This window comes from Cricetulus griseus (assembly GCF_003668045.3).
Source record: "Cricetulus griseus strain 17A/GY chromosome 1 unlocalized genomic scaffold, alternate assembly CriGri-PICRH-1.0 chr1_1, whole genome shotgun sequence".
In the NCBI taxonomy this organism is placed as follows: Eukaryota; Metazoa; Chordata; class Mammalia; order Rodentia; family Cricetidae; genus Cricetulus; species Cricetulus griseus.
This window is the reverse complement of record NW_023276807.1, coordinates 162836627-162857951: the sequence shown is the minus strand read 5'-3', so window position 1 is coordinate 162857951 and position 21325 is coordinate 162836627. Positions and strand designations below refer to the sequence as shown.

Here is a 21325-nt window from a genome sequence, read left to right as displayed (position 1 = left end):
CTTACCAGCATGTATCTACATGCAGTTCCCACCTCAGGACAGATGACTACACAAGCCCAGGAATTGGGAAATCTATCTGTCTCAAAAGTGCACACATGGTACCTTCACACATTTTACTCACTAGACATTTAACACAGAACACACACCTCCCCCTTGCTCTACTTGTTGCTTCCTAGAGAAACTACTTTAAGATATGGCTTAATTATATGGGGTAATTCTGAAACCACCCATCACCCAGGGGATGGTTGGTACAAATTGCTGGGGTGTTTTACTGGTGATGTAGTAAAGTGGTACTGTACATGGCTGGAAAGGAAGAGCCACAGTTGTCACTAGATCTTTCTCATATCACCGATGACTGTAAGCAGATTGTGTATGTGCCATACCTTCGTGTAAGGAACACTGTGTTCAAGGATACACTTCCCAGGAATGGTCTGTCTTGCAGGGCCTGGCCCAGAATCAATCCCACCTCTGCAAAGAGAACTGTCACAATCAGGTGCTAACTAGTGAACTAACTAGTTAGCAAAGGACTCCTGGAGCCCAGGAGAAACCTCAGTCAACAAAGTCTCAAGTCTGAGGACATGTGTTTGGAACCTAGCAACTACATTAAAATAAAGAAAAGGCCAGGGCTGGGGCATGACTTGGTATAAAAATGCCGCACAAGTCTGACAACCTGAAAACTGGTCAAAGGGAGTCTGACTGAAGAGCCAAGTGCAGTTGTGTTTTGTTTAACCCTGGCACAGTGATGTGCATTTGAGTCCCTGGACTGGATGCAGAGAGAAGAGGCACCCTGGGGCTAGTGAACTCCAGATTCTGTGAGACCTGGTCTCAAAACATGAGGTGAATGGGCTAGTGCAATGGCTTGGTTGGTTGAGATACTTGTGCTAAACCTGGAGACCTGGTTTCTGACACCACATAATTCATGGTTGGAAGGAGAGAACCAACGCTTGGACAATGACCTCTGACCTCCAAATGTGCTCTTATGGCAGGCACACACAAATCAGAGAGTAATTTTTTTATATATATAAAAAAGTGGAGATAACATTAAAAGGTCTAGTATCTTCTAGCCTCCATAAATCCCTGTTCACACACAAAACCACAAAATGATTCCAAGCAAGCTGAACTCCACAGCCTTATTCAAACACTACCTTTCTATAACCATTCCCCTAAAACCATCCCATTTACAAGAATAGAATGTGGGCTCAGGTGGATTCTAATAGAAGCCCTCCCCTTCCATAATCAAAAGCACTGTATAAAGAAGCTGTGACAACCATGAGGTACCACTTTTACCAAAGTGTACAATGTAACATTACCATCTCAAGCAGTATGTCCAGAGACACTCACTGGTGTGGAGAGGGTGCATCCCTCCTAATCTATTGAAAGACATTTCTATTCAAATTAGTTCAAGTCAATGCTGACATATCCACTTCCAGGTTTATTGGCAGTACTTTACACAACTTATTCCCGGTATCTGATGTTACAAACTTTAGGGTCTTTGAGATATGCAGGATCCTTGTATGTAACCGGCATAAACCCTGTAAAGAGATAATTAAAGTCCTTCACAAAGACAGTGAGCAAATCTTAACTAGTCCCATTCATTTGTGCAGGGGGACTTACCCATTTTCTGAGCTCTCTTAATGGCTTTTGTTATTTCTTTCTGTTTCTTTCCACAAAGACCTGTGAAAATAGAACACGTGCTTTCCTACACATCAGAAAATAAGAACACTACACTTACAGCAGCTTTCTAAGTCGAATACTGCTAAGTTTTTTTCTGTGAAGAAAGTGGAAAACCTTTTGTGGGTCATTTGGTCTCACACACTCAATTCTGTTACTGTAACTCAATGACAACCATGTGGCCCTATGTAAACAAAAAAAAAAAAAAAAGCAAATGACAGTTTGGATAGAGTCATCAGTTGCTGACACTAAGTTCTGGTCTAGGGATGGTAATTTTACAATAGATTTAGGTTGGCCATCTCCAATGCAGGTGGGGTATGTGCACATGAGTGCAGGTGCCTTCGGAAGCCAGGCATGCTGTATTCCCTGGAGCTGGAGTTACAGATGATTATGAGCCACCTGCTGTGGGTGCTGGACACTGAACTCCAGTCCTCTGCAAGAACAGTATGCATTCTTAACTGCTGGGCCACCATCTAGACCCAAGATACAATTTTCCTTAAGCCCAAATTTCTGCATGTTGTCACCCTGAAGAGAAAAAGCAATTGCCCCTTGCACTGAAGGTCTTCTTCCCTAAAGACCTCACTCCAGTCCCTGTGGCAGCTGGCTTAACAGTGACTAAAAACTTGCCAGTCTCCTGAAATAGCAAAATCCATCAGCGTAATTCTTATCTACATTTACATTTCTAAGATTAAAAAAGTACCTGTTATGTGCCTTCCGTAAATGCATCCAGTAAATGGAGAAATAAACTGGGACAAAAGCTGTTTGGGGGATACATTTGGAAGGGGAAAAATAATTAGTATATTTGTTATTCAACCCTGAATGTGCAAACTTAAAAAACATTCAGAAACAACCTTCAAGTTATTAACATTTAATGTGTTTCAAACAAAGTTAATAACATGAAATAAAATACCTTGTAGTAACAAGGCAACTTTAAAAAGTTAACATCTAGTGTATCACAGCTTGACAAGAACAAGTAACATGAGTCAACCTATATGTTAGGTCCCAAGGCTACCAACTCCCACCAGCACCTACAACACTGCTGCTTACAGTCAGTTACTGGATACTTTGCCTGTCATGGCAGGCTATGGAGTGAGCTCTTAGGAGACACAGACTAGGGCATTTACTCTAACCTATTTCTTTGTTTGGTTTGTTTTGTACTCTAACTTATTCTTATTGAACACTTCAATAACTTTGTAGATAGTAGACACTGTGTTTGGCTCTCCCCACAATCATCTGCTGCATTGTAGTTTTTAAAATTTATAATTTCTTTCTTCAAAGGAGAAAATGTTTAACTCTAATATCATTCACTTTCCCCAAATTTGCTGAAAGCTTAAGGAGAAACAGTATTTAGAGCAATAGCATATGATAGTGAACTGTACAGGTCAACTTCCCAAGAGGAACTTTCCCCAAAGCACTCATTTCTATCCATGTGCAGTGAGCTACTTAGCAAAAACAGAGAAAAAGGAGAAATACTTAGCCAAATAATGACAGAGGGGAGCCAAGGGCTCTAAGCTGAATAGGGATAACATAGGACATTATAACCATACTTGATATCATGAAGTTGCCGAGTCTGTCCTACATAAAACCTGATGACAGTGACACGATCTTCTGAACAAATGAACAAAGAACAGAATCCTTGTCTAGTACCACAGAGTTAAACAAACGCTCACCTGTATATTCTTATAATCAACCTGTTTCTCGCACAAGATACACTTCTTAAGGGGCTCCTTATAGGGGTTTTCCATCGGGATTGGCTAGGATAAAACAAGAGTCTCATGATGAGAAAATGTTAAGACTGAGTCAGGAAAGTCAAAGCTACAGCTACACTTACAATTTCTTTATGCAAGCATCTTATTTTGTGTCAATCTGGATGGAGAGGAATTACCTCATGAAATATCCTGCACTGAAGAATCATTTCTGCAGAAAAGGACTTCAAGATAAGAATGCTGATGAAGGGTTCTTTGCTCAAATGCTGCATTAGTTTATTCAAAATTAGTGCAACTAAAATTTTATTTCAAGGTAATTCTTTGGTATACATATAATTTTATCATTTTCTCTCAGATTTATTAAGAGTGAGAGAGAGAGAGAGAGAGAGAGAGAGAGAGAGAGAGATGTGTGTGTGGTGTGTGTGTGTGTGTGTGTGTGTGTGTGTGTGTGTGTGTGATTATACTTCTACAGCTCTCACTCAGACTGCCTCTCCTCTCTTGCTGGTCCCCTTCATTCCCAATAACACCCTTTTCTGCTTCTAAAGCAGCACTAACGAAACATATGTATCCCACGACCTTCTTTTTCCCCTTGCCCTTTGAAATTCTTCTTTCCTTGTCACAGTCCCTTTTTATGTTCCTGTTCCGTAGTCTGTTTTGTTTTGTTTCTTGAAATAGATTCTCACTGTGTAACCTCAGCTGTCCTATAACTTGTTGTGTAGCACGTGGCAGTCTCAAACTCTCCACCCTCCTTCATGAGCCTTCCAACTGCTGAAATTACAGGTTTCACCACCACACCCTGGTACAGGGTCTTAATTTAGAAATGACTTTGAAATCTATAGTCTTCCTTAATTGTGACAAATGAGTATGACTGTGTATGTTTTCTAATTTTCATTAGTCACAGTGGGATTTATGACTTAAAACAGAAGAGTAAATTTCCTTTATTCTTTTTAAGTATGACATATGAATTAGATGACTAAGAAAGACACACATTTGTTTAGACGAATTCCTTGGTATATAACAGTTCCCTAAGATTTCTTTGTTTTCTTGCTTTTTTTTTTTTTTTAACATTTGATTTTAGCTTAAAGGCCAAAAAGTGATTGTTTTTGTTGTAGCTCTGAGTGGCCTTGAGCTCAAAAGATCCTCCTGCATCAGTATCCTAAGTGCTGTTATAATATGTTTGTACCACCCTGTCTAGCTTGCCTTGAATTTTCTTAATCCAATTTATAATCAGTTGAGACATAAGCTGTATTCCTTTTCAACTCTAGCCAAGTACTTGTATGGTGTGATTAGGTGCCCACATCCATGTTCATACTTTAAACCCATAAAAATACACCTACAGTTTAGAAGCAGCTGGTTAAATGTCCTAAAGTAAAACTAATTTGGTGGAAGGCAGAGGCAGGTGGATCTCTGTGAGTTTGATGCCAGCCTGGTCTACGGATGGAGTTCCAGGACCTCCAGGGCCACACAGAGAAACCCTGTCCTGAAAAACAAAACAACTTTAATTTGTATCTCTCATCAAGGTAGCATGTCAAACTGATAAATTAGATAAAAGATAGTGCCATACCAAAATTTCCGCATCTACAATTATTCTATCTACCTGAGCTATCTTTAGAAATTCTCAAATCATATATCCTTTAATATCTAGGGAAAAAAACATGGTTTTACCGAAGCCTGAATTTAGGAATTCTCTTCAAAACCTAAGTGACTATAGTCAGTAAGTTATGCTTTCCAAACTCAAAGTAAATATCGTTTTGTTCTATAATTAAATTCCAAATAGAAAAAAAAACTAGGCTGAATTTGGAAATGGCTTAGTAATATAAGGGGGGAAAAGTCTGGGGCTGGATGGGTGTGGTTAAAAGCACTTAATGTTCTTACTGAGGACAGTTAGGATCCCAGCACCCACATCCAGTGGCTCACAACCACCTCTAATTCCACCTCCAAGGGATCTAACACCCTCTCTGGCTTACACAGTTTCCCCCACCCCAATGTACACACAAATAATAAAGTAAATGTTTTCTTTAAAAACATAAAAAGAAATCTTACCAGGTCCTCATTGCTGGCTACCTGTTTATACTGTGAACAACCTCTTCTCCACAGCACTGTAATTAAATAGAAATGGCAATGACCCAACTGTTTTCATTCACTGAATATCTAACAAAGACTTAATGTTTTTAAAGAGACTACATGAATCATAACGCATGATATAGTGCCGGGCATGGTGGCGCACAGCACTTGGTAAGCATAGGCAGATGGATCTCTGTGAGTTCCAGGACAGTCAGCTACATTAATACTGAGATACTGTCTCAAAAAACAGGGATATAACCCCCCCAAAAAAACACCACCCGCACAATATAGAGGTTCCACATTCTTTTTACTCAGTGATTTGTTAACGTCTCCTATAAAACCTTTCCCCTTTCTACAGTTGTTAGCTTGTAATGCAAATATGAACACAAGCAACGGAAGGACACTACCATTCCAAAGGGAAAACAAGGAAAAGATTCGAGCCGTTGACAGAGAAGCACAGAAACAAACATCAAAAGTAAAGCCTTGACTACATCCCCACAGTCCTCTTCAGCTCTGAGAAACCAGTGTAAAGCGACTCGAGCTTCCCACCCATCTTAAACTTAAGTGCTAACAGTGAAGACGCCATCGACCACCAGAAGAAGCAGACTGCGGCTGCAGGGCTCTGCTGCAGAGCTCTGCTGCAGACTTTACCGGTGTGAGCTCCGCGATCCGCGAGGCAGACTGCAGCCGGTGTCAAGCTTTTCCTCCCTACACCAGCGCACACGGTAACCAGAGCTGCCATGGTTCTCCGCCCTTGCTCTTCCTTTCCTTTCCCTGATCGCCCGGACGGGTCCCTCCGGGTACTCGTCCCCCGATGGCCCCGGGGACTCCACGCAAAGGTTCCGGGTACGGAAGCAGACGGAATTTCAATGTGACCGCAGGGCTGCACCTTTCTGTTCCCGCCCTTCCCGGGCCGGAAGTCACGTGACACGCATCCCGGGCTGCGGAGAGATGGAGAGCCAATGCTCGGGCACCTGCATCCCCAGAGCGGCGGTGGTAGCTTGAGTCTGGACGCAGGGCGACCCGGCTCTCCGCCCTAGCCATGGAGGACGGCGGTTCCCGCATCCGCCGGCGGGTGTCTGTCCGCAAAAGGAACCGCGGCAGCCTGGAGAGCCTCAGTGTCGCCCCCGCCTCGGCGGAGAGCCAGCCCGCCGAGGACCTGGAGGACGAAGCTGCGGCCGGGAGCCGCCGGCGGAAAACCGGGAGCCCGGAGCCCACCCAGGTACAGCCCCGCTGATTCCCGTCATCGCCAAGGGCTGCGGGGCCGACCCGCGCCCCCTGCACCCGGCACAGCTGCGGGGGATCGAAACTTCCCAGGTGCACACGGTTGACAGGTTAGATGAATAAATAGCCTTCATGTGCTCTTCTCATCTTCGTTTTCCTTGTTCTCCATTTGTGAGAGACACTGCCTTAAACACACACACACACACACACACACACACACACACACACACACACACACACACACACTTCCTTGTTCTCCATTTGTGAGAGACACTGCCTTAAACACACACACACACACACACACACACACACACACACACACACACACACACACACACACACACACACACACACACACACATCCCTGTTATAAAAAGTGTTCATGGGGCAATTAACTGGCTTGACAGACAGAAGGTCAGCCTTCAACACACACACACACACACACAAATCCCTGTTATAAAAAGTGTTCATGGGGCAGTTAACTGGCTTGACAGACAGAAGGTCAGCCTTCAAAATGACTTTTATTGGTGACCTATGACGTGCTGGTTACTTTATTAAACTAGCCATAGTATCTAGAATTTGCAGCAGTAATTGGCCCCAGGGAAGTTGAGAAGCTAAAGTTTCAACTCTAATAAATGATTATTGCCTCCCAATTTACATTTTTTTTTCAGTTCAGTAAGCCACCCCATATCAGTGTGCATACTCTTGTCACAATTCCAAGTTCAGAACCAAAGTTCTGAACTAGTGTCTAGTGGTACAACCATGGTTTTGTAACAGGCCAGCCTCTACACTAGTGCCTGTGTGGGAATTACCAGAAGCATCTATTGAACTCACAACCTATAGATATCTACTGTTCTTTTGTTCCTTAGTGCTGTAGTACAGGCTTAAGAATTAAAATCCCAAGGGCTGGAGAGATGGCCCAGTGGTTAAGAGCACTAATTGCTCTTCCAGAGGACCTGAGTTCAACTCCCACCACCCACATGGCAGCTCACAATTGTCTGTAATTCCAATTTCAGGGACCCAACACTCACATAGACAAGCATATAAATTTAAAACAATTGAAATCCCAAAGGCTGGGGGTTTGGGCTCAGCAGTGGAGCCAGAGGCAAGTCCTGGGCTCACACATCAGCACCTAAATAAATAATCTAGTTGTCACCTCTTAAGCTGAGCTGGGGATGTAACTGAGTTGGTAGAATGCTTGCACAAAGCCTTGTGTTTGATTCCCAGCACCTCATAAAACCAGGTATGGTGGTACACTCAGGAGATAGAGGTGGGTGGGAAGTTCAAGGCTTTGTACCTCTGCTGTATGAGATCCCTGTCCTGACCCCCCCCCCTCAAAAAATGTGAAGCATCTTAATACCCATTAATAATCCAGCAGCACTAAGCACTATTTAGGCAGGTCAATTCAACTCTCTGGACTTTTTTTTTTTTAATCTGGTCATGATAATATATATTTAGAGGATAATTGGCAAGTAGTGGTATATACCTTTGCTGGACCTTTTTTTTTTTTTTTTTTTATTCTCTATAAAGATGGAATTCATTTACGTACTTTTGTTTTCCTTCCAGGAAAATGACAGTGAAGAGGACATGTTTAGTGGCTATGATAGCTTTACAGAAAATTCCTTTTTAGCTCAAGTTGATGACCTGGAACAGAAATATATGCAATCATTTGAACATAGGGAACTTGTTACAGACTCTGCCACCAAAGGTCTTTGTTCAGAAAGCACCAAAAATAAAGTCAGTGTCACCACTGTGAGCTGCTTTACTGACTCTGAAACTAATAAACCTGTAAACAGCCAGAGTGGTCTAGATGTCCCTGCTGGACCTGAACCTGACAATGACCTTTTATTTGATGTGCCTTCTTCTCAAATGTTACACTCTGAAAGCAGTCAGAGTGGTCTAGATGTCACTGCTGGACCTGAACCTGACAATGACCTTTTATTTGATGTGCCTTCTTCTCAAATGTTACACTTTGAAAGCATGCAGAGCTCATCGAGTGATTTGGGTGATCAGTCTACTAAGGAAAGAGACGGGAACTCACATCAATCACCGAATGAAGAACCGGCCTGCAGCTGTAAAGAACAACCTCAGCAGAGTGATGGCTTCTCCAAAGTCACAGCTTCTCCCGAGATCAACAGGAGGAAGAGTATTACAGACCGCCTAAAAAGTGCCATGACTGGCAACGCCACAGCCCAAACACCAGTGTTCTCTCGGAGTAAACAACTCAAAGAGATTCTCCTATCTGAGGAAATCAGTGTTGCTAAGGAAGCAATGGAGTCACCGTCGGATGATCGTGGTCCTTTTTATTCTCTACCCAGCAAAGTGAGAGACCTTTATGTTCAGTTGAAAGGAATCAAAAAACTCTATGGTAATACTTTTTGTGAAATGAAAACCAAGTTTATAATTCAAATAATATTATAACATTCATTCAAATCAGTGGAAGCAGGTGATTCCCTGGTTCTGTTTTTCATCTGGAATAGCCAGAATGTCAGTTGTGTTAGCCCTGCATCCCTATCATGGACTTCTTTCTTTCCTTCCTTCCTTGCCCAAGTTGTCTTCAGTCCCCTCACTTTCTGTGCCCTCACTTAAGTTACAAAGACTAAGGAATCCAAGCCCAGACATGCGTCCAGAGCCACTTCCTAGTGACGACATCGTTGAGTTTTCGTCCCTTCACACTCTGCTTCTCACTCTATTCTTCTCTGATTAGTTCTAGTGTTTCCTTGCTATTGGCTGCATCTGAATTCTCCAACAATTGAGTTGTTTAAATTCCTTTGACTGCTCAGAATCTTAAGTGAAAGAAATCAGTAGTAGCAGTTAAGCACATCTAAAGACAGCTAAGATTTAAGTGCAAAAAAAGGCTGCAGTAACAATAATAATTACACAGTGTTTTTCAGAAGTCCTAAGTCCTCGCATAAATTTCAGATACATCATTTTAGACGGTGGGACAGCAGGTGCCATATAGGTCAGTCCATTCGCCCTCACTTTATAAATATTCCTGGAGAACGTATGAACCGTTTGAAAATGTGGATTATCAACTCAGAAGACAATCAGGAAGGAGAAGTAGAACGATGGGAAAATAAAGTCTAATCAGACTGAAAGAATCTAAGACATTCCAGAGGGCTCTGTAGCTAAGAGTGCTTGATTCCCTCAGGACTGGGGACTGGTTCCCAGGACCCATGTGGTGGCTTACAGCCATCTGTAACTCCATTTCCAGGGGGTCTGAGACCCTCTTCAGACCAAAGTGGGGCTAGACATGTACTCATGCACAGAAAACAAAAGAATCTTAGACATTGTAAGTTGTGAGACATGTGGCTTTCGACCTAACAGTCTAGTGCTAGGTGTAGTGTGCAACCCTCCCCCTCAGGAGATGAAGGTCGGGAGCTCAGGTCATTCTCAGCTACCCAGCAAGTTCAAAGCCAGTCTGGCCTACGTGAGGACCCTGTCTCAACAAAACCAAACTCTTCTCCTGCAGGCTACTTTGTTCAGTCTGAATCAGCTGTCAAGTGGCAGGCCCTGCTTTGTTTGTTCTGCTTTTGTGCCCTGAATGTATTTTGTAGTTGAACCCATGCCATTGAACATGGTAGGCAAATACTCTTCCTCTGAACTCCATTCACAGCCTTCATGTTTCCAGACAGGATCTCATGTAGCACAGGCTGGCCTCAAACTCATGATCCTCCTGCATCTGCCTCCCAAATACTGGAAGTACAGACATGTAGCACAGTGCTCAGCTGGGACAGGACTTGGACTCAGTGTTTTATGCAACCAGCATTTTTCCTAGTATATCGGGCTTTATATAGAATCCCCAACTGCTAGAGTTTGTCAGCTTCTTTAACTCTGGCCTTGTTACTTAAACAGTGCCTTATCTAGTAGAGAAAAAAAAAGATACAGCAAAATAATTATTTTACAGTGTAGTTAGACATACACAATAAATTAGTTGTAATGACTGTCCTTATATTGGTATTGTCTAAGTAAAAGCCTCAGTAAGTCACTTTCTGTGTGTGAGTGCAAGTGCATGTGTGCACATCGTGTGTGTGTGTGTGTGTGTGTGTGTGTGTGTGTGTGTGTGTAGTTTGGGTATAAGCACGTGCAGTTTTATAACTGGTCGGTGATACCAGTCTGAGATACTTTAGATCTGGAGATCAAACCTAAGACCTTTCACATTAAGCACACACTACTGAGCTGAACCTGTCAGCTTAATATTTTCGACTTTTTTTTTCTTGAAGAAATGCTGCTGAAGTCAAGGTGCAGTTTTATGTTTCATAATGCTACATCACTTTTCTCACAGACTGTCTAGTGTCAGCTTCTCTCTGTAGTCTCTGGGTTTTTACGACTGTGGGATTTTTTTTTTTCCTTCCTGTTTGTTTTGCCTATCCTGTAGATTACAGTTGAGCTTCTTTTTATGTATCTGTTACTTTGTTTTCCTGTTCCTCTAATGATAAAAAAGATGATCCAACATTAAAGAACAGTCACTGACTACTCTTCCAGGGTACCCAGGCCCAAGTCTCAGCACCAGGGTATATATAAGTGGTGCACAGGCATGCGCGTGTGCGTGCGTGTGTGTGTGTGTGTGTGTGTGTGTGTGTGTGGTGTGTGTGTGTGTGTGTGTGTGTGTGTGTATGCTAAGCATACACTCACAAAATTTGCATTCTAAAGATTGTTGATGTACGTTGTCAAATTGCTTGTTTCCATTATTACCATCATTTTGATTCAGGGCCTCGTGGATTGCAGGCTAGCTATGTAATTGAGAATAAACTTGAACTTCTGATCGTCCTATCTCTACTGCTCAGGTGCTAGGATTACAGGGGTCTGGGGAGACCCCTTTTATGGGGTGCTGGGGATGAAACCCAGGGCTTCATACATGCTAGGTGAGCACTCTACCAAGTGAACTACATCCTCAACGTCTAAACTATTCCTTCGAGCACTAGTTTTCACATAATGTCTCACACATGGTCCACTTTCACCAATTATTTCTTACTGAATTGGGGATGGGAAGACCCTGGGTGTCCCAGTTAGCAACTGAAGCTTTTTATGATCTAAGTAGTCCTTATTTAAAATGATATTTGGACCAATCAAAGACCAAGTCTAATTGAAGGATTTTCTGGTTTGTACAAGATCTTGTGGATTTTCTTTTCTTCCTCCCTCTATTTCTGCCTAAGAGGCTCTTGGATAGATGAGGGGGTTTGGTCTACATGATCTTGTAGAGCATACAAAGAATTTAGAACCAACACAGGTCCTTAGACTACCCTTCTCTATACATATTGGCCCCTTGTCCCCAGGCAGCTGTCTGCTCCACTGGAATTTGACACCTGTGTCTGTATTGTAAGGGTGACAAGGACTGAACTCATACTTGCTGGCTGTGCACATTCAGGGTTGGGCATTTACCCTCTGTGAAGGAGAAAAAAAAAAAAAGGAGGGGAGAGGGAACTAGGATTAATATGTAAAATAAGATTATTTTAAAAATTAAAAAATAAAAATAGTTTACATGGGAAAAAAAAGAATTTCATTTATCTTCACATAGACCACCACACTGAGATATCCAATTTCTTAAAACTTTTTTGTTTTGTTTTGGTTTTTCAAGACAGGGTTTCTCTGTATTGCTTTGGAGCCTGTCCTAGAACTCGCTCTGTAGACCAGGCTGGTCTCAAACTCAGAGATCCACCTGCCTCCGCCTCATGAGTGCTGGGATTAAAGGTGTGCGCCACTAATGCCTGACTAGAAAAACTCTTAAGAATATTGAAGGAAGAAATAATATGCTATTTTTCTTTAAATTCTACAGACTGGCAGCATACTTGTCTAACATTAAGTTCTGTGCAAAAAAGAAGAAATTTAATATACTCCTTGCCAACAAGTGGTGGAAAAACTCTAGTGGCTGAGATTTTAATGCTACAAGAACTACTCTGCCGACAGAAAGATGTTTTAATGATTCTTCCATATGTGGCAATTGTCCAAGAAAAGGTGTGTATATTTAAACAGTTGTTATTGTCTACTATGACTCTTTAAGATTTAAAACTAGGGTAAGTGTGTTAACTATTAACTGATTCATTATTTTTTTTAGGGTGTGCAGAAGTAGCACAGATACTTAATTACTTCCATAGTAATTGCATTTTTTTTTTTTTTTTACTATGTTGGTGGTTTGAACTGTATCTTAAATGTCCCATCAACATTTAGCCTGCTTTTTCAAGCAGAAACTAATTCATCACCTTGTCAGAATAAATGAGCCAATCTGATGGAGTTTTTTAGTATAAAAGAAGACAAAATTTATTTTCACCTTATATACTTTTAAAGTTACACATATCAGAACTGGAGAGATGGTGGAAAGCCTGGTTCCTCTTCCGGAGGCTCTGGGTGTAGTTCTAAACAGCTCACAACCATCTGTAACTCCAGTCCCAGGGGACCCATCACCCTCTTCGGCTCTGGCACTGCATGCACAAACAGACAGGCAGACAGAATGCCCCATACACATGTAAAAAGTTAATTTAAACATTACATGCATTCATTTTGTAAAGATCATCACCTTACTTTTGCAGTAGCTCCTAGACAGATGTTCTTAAGATTGGACACACCTCGAGGGAATCTCTCTGAGCACTTTTTACTCCTCTTTTTTATGTTTTTGTTTATTTAACTACCATTCTAGATTTCCAGTTTATCAAGTTTTGGTATAGAACTTGGTTTCTTTGTTGAAGAATATGCTGGAAGCAAAGGAAGATTTCCTCCCACTAAAAGGAGGGAAAAGAAATCACTGTACATCGCCACTATTGAGAAAGGGCACAGCCTGGTGAATGCCTTGATTGAAACCGGAAGGATCAGCACTCTGGGTCTGGTAGTCGTCGATGAGGTCAGTTAACATCATATTTATTATACTAGCATATTGCTCTCATTTACCCAGCCGTGGTGTGAACCCTCTCAGCAACTAAATTAATATACAGAGAGCACAAGAGGAGACCTTCCATGTCAGACAGTCTTAAATTTGCTCTTATGGCAAATGTTTCTTGAACTGTGAAAGTGGGCCTTACTAAATCCCAAATGTGTGGGGATGCTGCTCCAAATTTCATCAACCTAAAGCACTAAGTGTGTACTATAGCTGTAACAAATAGCCATGTTTTATATGGACAGTATATGACAATTGACTTCTTTACTCCCACTTTTAAATCTCATAGTTGCACATGATTGGTGAAGGGAGCCGTGGTGCCATACTGGAGATGACCCTAGCAAAAGTCCTTTACACTAGCAGTAAGTATTGACTTATAGTTGAATTCTGTGTTGTAAACTTAATTCTATCACTAGATTATATAACCTATCGCATGGTACTTAAGGGTCATGTCTTAATTTGTCAAATTACACATTTTTGTTGAAAGAATGGATGGGTGACAACAGGCAGTGATGGCCCACGCCTTTTTAATCCCAGCACTCGGGAGTCAGAGGCAGGTGGATCTCTCTGAGTTCGAGGCCAGCCTGGTCTACAAAACAAGTTCCATGACAGCCTGTTACACAGAGAAACCCTGTTTCAAAAAGCCAACTAAACAAACAAACAAAAGAATAGATGGGTGGGAATTATGAAGGTACTTGAAGCAGGCCTGTTTCAAATGCTTGCATTGTCAGTCACAGCATCAGCCTCCATATTCATTTCCATCTATATAATGGAGATTGTAATGGTGCCAGCCTGGTGAGATGGTTGTGAGGCTTACTTGAGAACATGTGATGCTTTCACTGGGCTTCACACAGCCCTGGCTAAGGTTTACTGTCACCATGGCCCTCAGGGCAATCACCATCATCTTCCCAGGAGAACAGTATGTGCTTTTTCTGTTTTTGTTTTTGTTTGAAAGACAGGGTCTCACTATCTAGCTCTAGCTGACCTGGAACTTGCTGTGTAGAACAGGTGGCCTCAAAGTCACAAAGAGCCTGCCTCTGCCTTCTCAGTGCCGAGATTAAGGGTCTGAGTGTCGAGATTAAGGGTGTGTACCAGCACACCTGGCAAAATGTATTTTAGAAGTCACCTTAAGGAACTATTTTGCAACATGCACTTGTCTTTAGATATGCATGAAATGTTCTAAACATCTCTATATTTATTGATGTGGTATTGCAGTGCTTACCTTATATATAGAAAACTATAAATGTCATCTCATAAAATCTTAATTGGCAGGTGTTAGGGATTGAGTCCATTGTATCTATGCCGATCATGAACTCAAATACTAGGAAACACCTCTGGGCCCTAAGAATAGTTTTTTGTTTTTTTTAATTGTGAAAGTAATTGCATTTAGGTAGATTATGGCCCTTGGTAGTCTTTTTGTAAGTTATTGAACAGCTACTGCTTTCCTGTCACTTCCTTCAGTGCTAGAGGTTCCTGGAGTGAATAATTCCTGCCACTATCAGACTTGTATGTCAGTGAAAATGACAGGACAATTTGAAATCTCTTTCTAGGAGACAGGCTCCTGCTCCGGATACTAGGGCCCCAGCCTTTTCTTGATGTCAGCATGGTAACCCCAGGGAAATTACCTTTCCTGCAGTCCATCATTTCAGCAGTCTGATGAGAAAGGAGGAACATAGGTGTCCCTTTAGAATGTCTTCATCTGCCAGGACAGTTATACTGCTAATCATCTTTCCTCCAGATTTCAGCTTGCCATACACTCGCAACTCAGTCTGTATTTCCAGATTACACTTCCCTTCCAAGTAGAATCTTGAATGTTTTATAAGCAGCCAAGCTCACCTGAAGTTTATTTCCTTCAAACCCATTCTTCAGTCTGAACTTCCCATCACCATTCACTGGCAGATAGCTAAACCTATTTAATGTATTTTGGCCCTTGGTAGGGCCAAACCTAAAAGCTAAAGCTAAACCTAAAAAATGTATTTTTACATTTTCACATTGCCAGGTTGGCTGGACAGAAACTTCCAGGGTCAAGTGATCCTGCTACCTCAGTGTCCCAAGCAATGAGTCTTCTAGTTTTCACTTGTAAACATCTGTCAGCACCCAGTTCTTCCTGGCTTACTGGAGAGCCTGTTTGAGGTTCTCCCCTTGTTCCTTTTCACTGACTCTTTGGTTAGCTGTCTCCTCCCTTCTGCCACATTGCCATAGAAAGCACTAAGTTGTAACTCTGCACACATCTTGGTCTTCATCTCTCCCCCTCCAAGCCTGACTCCTCTAATGTAGACAAAAAGATCTTTACAAATGCAAAACCTAATTACAATGTTACCTTTCACCTCCTTCCAGAGCCTCCTCATTTTCTGCATATACCCCAGTATTTCTAGCACAGTCTTTTGTTTGTTTTTTAAGACCATGTTTCTCCTTGTAGCCCTGGCTGTCCTGGAACTCACTCTGTAGACCAAATCTGAAACATTTCTGGTCCAAACATTTTGGATAAAGGGCACTCAACTTGTACTCTCATCTCCCTGCTCAGTTTCCAGGTCACTCAGGCAGGATAACACTGAAGTATTGCTAAAATTACTTTAGGATGTAAATGACACATTACTCTTAATGTTTTGATTTTTTTTTTTTAGAAACAACTCAGATTATCGGCATGAGTGCAACATTAAACAACGTCGAAGACCTACAGGAATTCCTGAAAGCCGAATATTATACCAGTCAGTTCAGACCAGTATGTACCCAAGGTTTGCACGGTATTGGTTATTATGTATTCACCTTAGAAATAAGTGTGGCAGGCCAGTTGGTATACACACACACACCTTTAATCCCAGCACTTAGGAGGCAGAGGCAGACAGATCTCTGTAAGTTCGAGGCCAGCTGGTATATAGATAGAGTTCCAGGATAGCCAGGTTACACAGAGAAACCCTGTCTCAAGAAAAAAGAAAGGGAAAAAAAAAAAGAAAAAAGGGTGGTGAACACAGTGTAGGTGTTCTTTGTTAAGATATTTTATTAAATTTCAATATACAAATTTTATATTAATTGTGTTTTCCTTTTAATTCAAGGTTGAACTAAAAGAATACCTGAAAGTAAATGATACAATATATGAGGTAGACAGCAGAGCTGCAAATGGCATGACCTTTTCACGTCTCCTTAACTATAAGGTATGATGCACTGAAACCCTTCAATCCAGGCTCCCTTCTGTTGTACCTGTGTGTGCTGGGGCGCTGCAGTAGGTTCTTGTGGCTCTAGCTGGTTTGTACTTGGGGGGAGGTGTCTGGTTCTTGATTTGTCATGAATAACAGCTACTGATTGAATGCAGTTAGTTTCCTCTTTGTTTTGTTTTCAGGGCTGGGGATCAAGCCAGGGCCTCTCCTGTACATACAAGACACACACAGCCACAGAGCTCAACCTAGTCCCTAGTTCCATTTTATCATTAGACCATACTGGGTTTCTTCCTTTGGTGTATGTTTGTGAAGTTGGGTATTTTATGGTTGCTGTATTCGATACTGTGTGAAAACTGGGAGAACAGGACTTGTGTGCAATCCCACACCAGAGTTTAAAAGACAGTACCACATTGTACACACATCCTGTTAGTGAGCTCTTATGTTACTTAAGAATTAGAATACTATTTATTCAAATGACTCCTGAATTTTGAGGAAGTACCTATTAGATTGTTTGCACCTGACTAATTGATGATCCAGTAAGATGTTTCTTGGCTCCTAAACCATGAAAACTTGGAGACATATCATGTAAGTATGTCATTCATCCAGGAACAACAAAAGAATAATTTATAGTCTGTACGTGGCACACTGGTGTATTGAAGTGTTCGTGTTTGCGTGCTAATGCTTACAACTGGCATGAAGGATATTAATGAGGAAAGTGTTTTATCACACCTTTAGAATCTTGTGAGGCATAGTCTAAATCCTTATCTTAGTTTTCAGTAAACTAAAAGGAACTAAGGAGATTTTAAATGACTAGCCTTTATTTCATGTCCTTTGTGTCCCTGCATGATGTTACAAATTGTCATCTTCTGAAAAGTGTTAGGGACTCTGATTCGTAATAGTAAAGGAAGTTGTTACTTGTGCAGTCCTTTGACTGTTGGTGGCATCAATCCTCATTTCTCTCTGGGCTTTTTGTTCTGCTCGGGCGCAGGTGGGCATATAACAGAGTTATTAATAACATGAACTGTTTTCACTTCCTTAATTCTTAATTGTTTGATCCTCTTTCTGGACTAAATGTGTCCTCAAACCAAATCTCTAGCAAATTACCTGAGAAGAAAATTGAGCATTTGGTGTTTTATAGAGCTTTTATCTTTTGTTTTAATGATGAGATAAGGAGTAGTTTAAAAGTCACACTGGGAAATGAATGTGCTTTGTGGTTGAGATCTGCCTGGCTCCTTGTTTTGCAGTACTCTGACGCCCTGAGAAAGATGGACCCCGATCACTTGGTAGCACTGGTGACAGAAGTTATCCCCAACTACTCCTGCCTAGTTTTTTGTCCCAGTAAGAAGAACTGTGAAAATGTAGCAGAAATGTTGTGCAAATTTTTAAGCAAGTACGTTAATCTTTTTGTAAAATAATCTGTTCTATTTCTGTCACAAGTTACAGACTAGTAGTCCACTCTATTTGTTGGATGATCACTGTTTTCTTATGCATTGTTTGTTAGGTTCTGAAGGAATTGACCTTAAAGCAAGTTTAACTGAAATTCACATTGAAGTAAAAAATTCTACAATTACAGGAGAGTGACCCCCCACAGAGACGTAGATTTGAAGCTTTGGCTGAGCAGTGACCCAGGGTTCAGCCACATCTTAGACCACACTGCATGTCTGGGAATGGGCTCCGAAGGACTGCACACAGCAGGGATGGGCTGAACCCAGCAAGGGCAGGCTGCATGCAGCAAGGGCAGGATGACTACTGCCATGGCTCTGAGACCGGGTCATGTCTGCAGCTGACCCGTCTCTTTAATAACCACTGTCCTTGTTTTCTTAACTTGTGTGGGCACTAGAAATAATTTCCTATGAATTTTAGAAATGCATTAGTTTGGGAGTTTGAGATGTTTTAATATGAGCTCTGCTGTGTCCACAAAGACAAAGTAAGGCAGCTGTACGTGCTGTTAGTTCTGTTTTCCTACACCTGTTTGTTGTGTGAGGGTTTTGTAATTTTTATGCCCTGTTTAGCCCCTTACCTGAGGCTCTTTCAGTAGTCATAGACTACTAACATGAATTTTTAATATGGTGATTTCTGTACCCTCCCTCTCAATCCTACTGGCATAGACTGTATAAATTAGAATTAAATGTACTGGATAGTACAATGATAAAAATGTTTAGGGTATAGTCAAGAAGTTGAATTTCAGTGATTGATAATCTGCCTTTACAGTGATGGTTTTGATTATTTAAAGGGAAACAAAAGAAACTGTCATGATAGCTCATGCCTTTAATCCCAGCACTCAGAAGGCAGAGGCAGGAGGACCACTGTGAGTCTGAGTCCAGTTTAGTCTACATAGTAAGTTCCAGGGCAGACACAATGACATATACAACAAACAGAAAAGCAGTGAAGTGCATTGGGCTGGAGAGATGCTCAGTGGTTAAGAGCACTTCCTGCTCCCAGAGGCCCAAGCTCCCAGAGGCTCCCAGAGGCCCAAGCTCTGTTTCCAACACCTATCTCAGGAGACTCACAGCTGACTATAACCCCAGCACCAAGAGGACTCAGCACCGATGACCTCCGTGGACACCTGCATTCATACACACACAAACACACACATACCATGTGCATGCCTGGTACCTTTGGAGGTGACCAAAAGTCTTCAGATCCCTTGGAACTGGAGTTACAGGTGGTTGTGAGCTGCCATGTGGGTGCTGGGAGCTAAACCTGGGTCCTCTGGAAGAGTAGTCAGTGTTCTTAACTGCTGAGCCATCTCTCTAGTCCCAGCTGTTATGTCTAATGGATTTTTTTTTTCCCCCTAGGGACTATCTAAACCACAGAGATGAAGAAAAATCTGAAGTGATTAAAAACTTGAGGAATGTGGGCAATGGTAAAGTGTGCCCTGTGTTGAAGCGCACCATCCCTTTCGGAGTTGCCTATCACCACAGTGGTCTAACTACTGATGAACGGAGGCTTCTGGAAGAGGCCTACTCCACAGGTGTCCTTTGCCTTTTCACCTGCACGTCCACCCTGGCAGCAGGGGTCAACCTACCAGCACGCAGGTAAGGCATCATCCCATAGCAGGTGAGACTCATGGAGCCCTTTCCTCTTCTGAGCTGATTGGTTTGTTTCCTTTGACATTTTAATGAAAAGCAAATTTCCTGGTATTAGATTCCTCTCTTCTGTGCCCTGTCTCTTTCATGTGTTTAATCTGTCTGTGTTTTGAACTTGTGAGGCAGGGTCTCTGTAGACCAAGCCTCCAACTGGAGGGAATACGTCTGCGTCAGCCTCCTTCCTAGTGATGGAGTTAGAAGCATGACTTCATTTGGAAAGCCAGTCTATGGGTGGAGTTCAGTGGTTAGAATCTTGCCTGCCTTGTACGAGGCCCTGAGTTCAGTCCTTGGGGGAGGGACTGATTAAAGTCAGCTGAATTTGATAGCTTTTGTTGTTGTTGTTTGGTTTGATTTGGTTTTCTGAGACAGGGTGCTCTGTGTAGCCTTGGCTGGCCTGGAATTCATTCTCCTACCCTGTCTCCTGAGTTCTGGGATAAAAGGCATGTGCTTCCACTGCCCAGGCTGAATGTAGTAGCTTTTCCAGGTCAGATCCTTCGTCACCTTTTCACATAGTACCAAACTTGTAAAACTATATAACTGACTTCCACAAAATTTTTGTGACTGTTGAAAAGCATGCTTTTCTGCTGGGTAAACTTAAGACAGTTTCAGTGTCATAGTCGTTAATTGTTCTGTCACCCTCTAAGTTCATATTTATCTATTCATCTGTTTAGAGACAGGGTCATACTCTGTAGCTCTGGCTGGTCTGTAACTTGCTATGTAGACCTCTCTAAACACACAGAATTCCTCCTGCCCCTGCATCCATGTGCTGGAATTAAAGCCTGCACTACCACACTCAGTGTGGAACCAGTTTTTATTTCTGTATGGATTTGTGGTTTTCTGGAGAGATGGCTCAGAGGTTAAGGGTGCTGGCTGGTCTTCTGGAGGTCCTGAGTTCAATTCCCAGAAACCACATGCTGGCTCACAACCATCTGTTATGAGATCTGGTGCCCTCTTCTGGTGTGCAGATATCCATGGAAGCAGAATGTTGTATACACAATAAATAAATGAAAATGTGTAAAAAAAAATGATATCTATATTGTGGGGTAAAGCATGCATGTCCCCTGTGACTGTGGAGGTCAGAGGACAGCCTTGCCAGTCAGGAGGCAGTTGGTTGTCCCCTTCCACCATGTGGGTTCAGGGGATAGAACTGAGGGTGTCAGCCTTGGAGGCTGGTGCCTTTGTCTACAGAGCTAGTCCCTCCAGCAGCTTTTAGACTTTCCCTTTAACCTTAAGTTTCCCTCAATGTGTGTAATTACACTGACTATAGTCATTGTGTCTTTCCCTCTTATTCCCACGTCACCATCGCCCACCCCCAGCACCCAACTGCTAAACATGAATTTACTTACTCAACACTCACAATTTATGACTAACATCTTGTGAAGTTAAATGTATAAAATAGTTAACTAGTTGAATGTCACATCAGGTAAGAGTTTCAAAGCAAAGGCTGGAATCTAAGCAGCCTGATTGTGTGATCCCAACAGTCTTAGCTTATCTGTCTGTCAGGTAGGGCTTGGCACTGGCTGAGAGGCTCCATCTTGAGCTTTGTGG

The 21325-nt window shown here is 42.1% G+C and overlaps 2 protein-coding genes across 7 annotated transcripts in view; one reads left to right on the top strand and one right to left on the bottom strand.

Annotated features, from left to right (window-relative positions):
• Nucleotides 1-1412: 1412 nt before the first annotated feature.
• On the bottom strand, nt 1413-6274 carry Mrps18c (mitochondrial ribosomal protein S18C). Of its 2 annotated transcripts, none has more exons than XM_027388539.2 (6): nt 6093-6269; nt 5421-5476; nt 3342-3425; nt 2372-2429; nt 1615-1674; nt 1413-1532 (listed from the first exon to the last, which is right to left on the bottom strand). In XM_027388539.2, the coding sequence occupies exons 1-6, from the start codon at nt 6181-6183 to the stop codon at nt 1456-1458; spliced, it is 426 nt and encodes a 141-aa protein (XP_027244340.1). In that variant the 5' UTR covers nt 6184-6269; the 3' UTR covers nt 1413-1455. The 2 variants fall into 2 exon arrangements, with proteins under 2 accessions (XP_027244340.1, XP_027244341.1); XM_027388540.2 differs by having other exon boundaries at nt 1420-1554; nt 6093-6274.
• Nucleotides 6275-6350: 76 nt separating this feature from the next.
• Nucleotides 6351-21325, top strand: part of Helq (helicase, POLQ like) — a 38014-nt gene continuing 23039 nt past the window's right edge. The window contains exons 1-9 of one of the 5 annotated variants that reach the window (XM_035452163.1): nt 6351-6663; nt 8232-9033; nt 12442-12620; nt 13300-13500; nt 13823-13895; nt 16158-16255; nt 16587-16685; nt 17933-18078; nt 19487-19726. In XM_035452163.1, the coding sequence (XP_035308054.1) occupies nt 6484-6663; nt 8232-9033; nt 12442-12620; nt 13300-13500; nt 13823-13895; nt 16158-16255; nt 16587-16685; nt 17933-18078; nt 19487-19726 (2018 nt within the window). In that variant the 5' untranslated portion in view covers nt 6351-6483. Of the gene's footprint in view, nt 6776-8231; nt 9034-12441; nt 12621-13299; nt 13501-13822; nt 13896-16157; nt 16269-16586; nt 16686-17932; nt 18079-19486; nt 19727-21325 lie in introns of those variants that run through there. The other 4 variants (XM_027388535.2, XM_027388537.2, XM_027388536.2 and 1 more) reach the window with 4 other exon arrangements.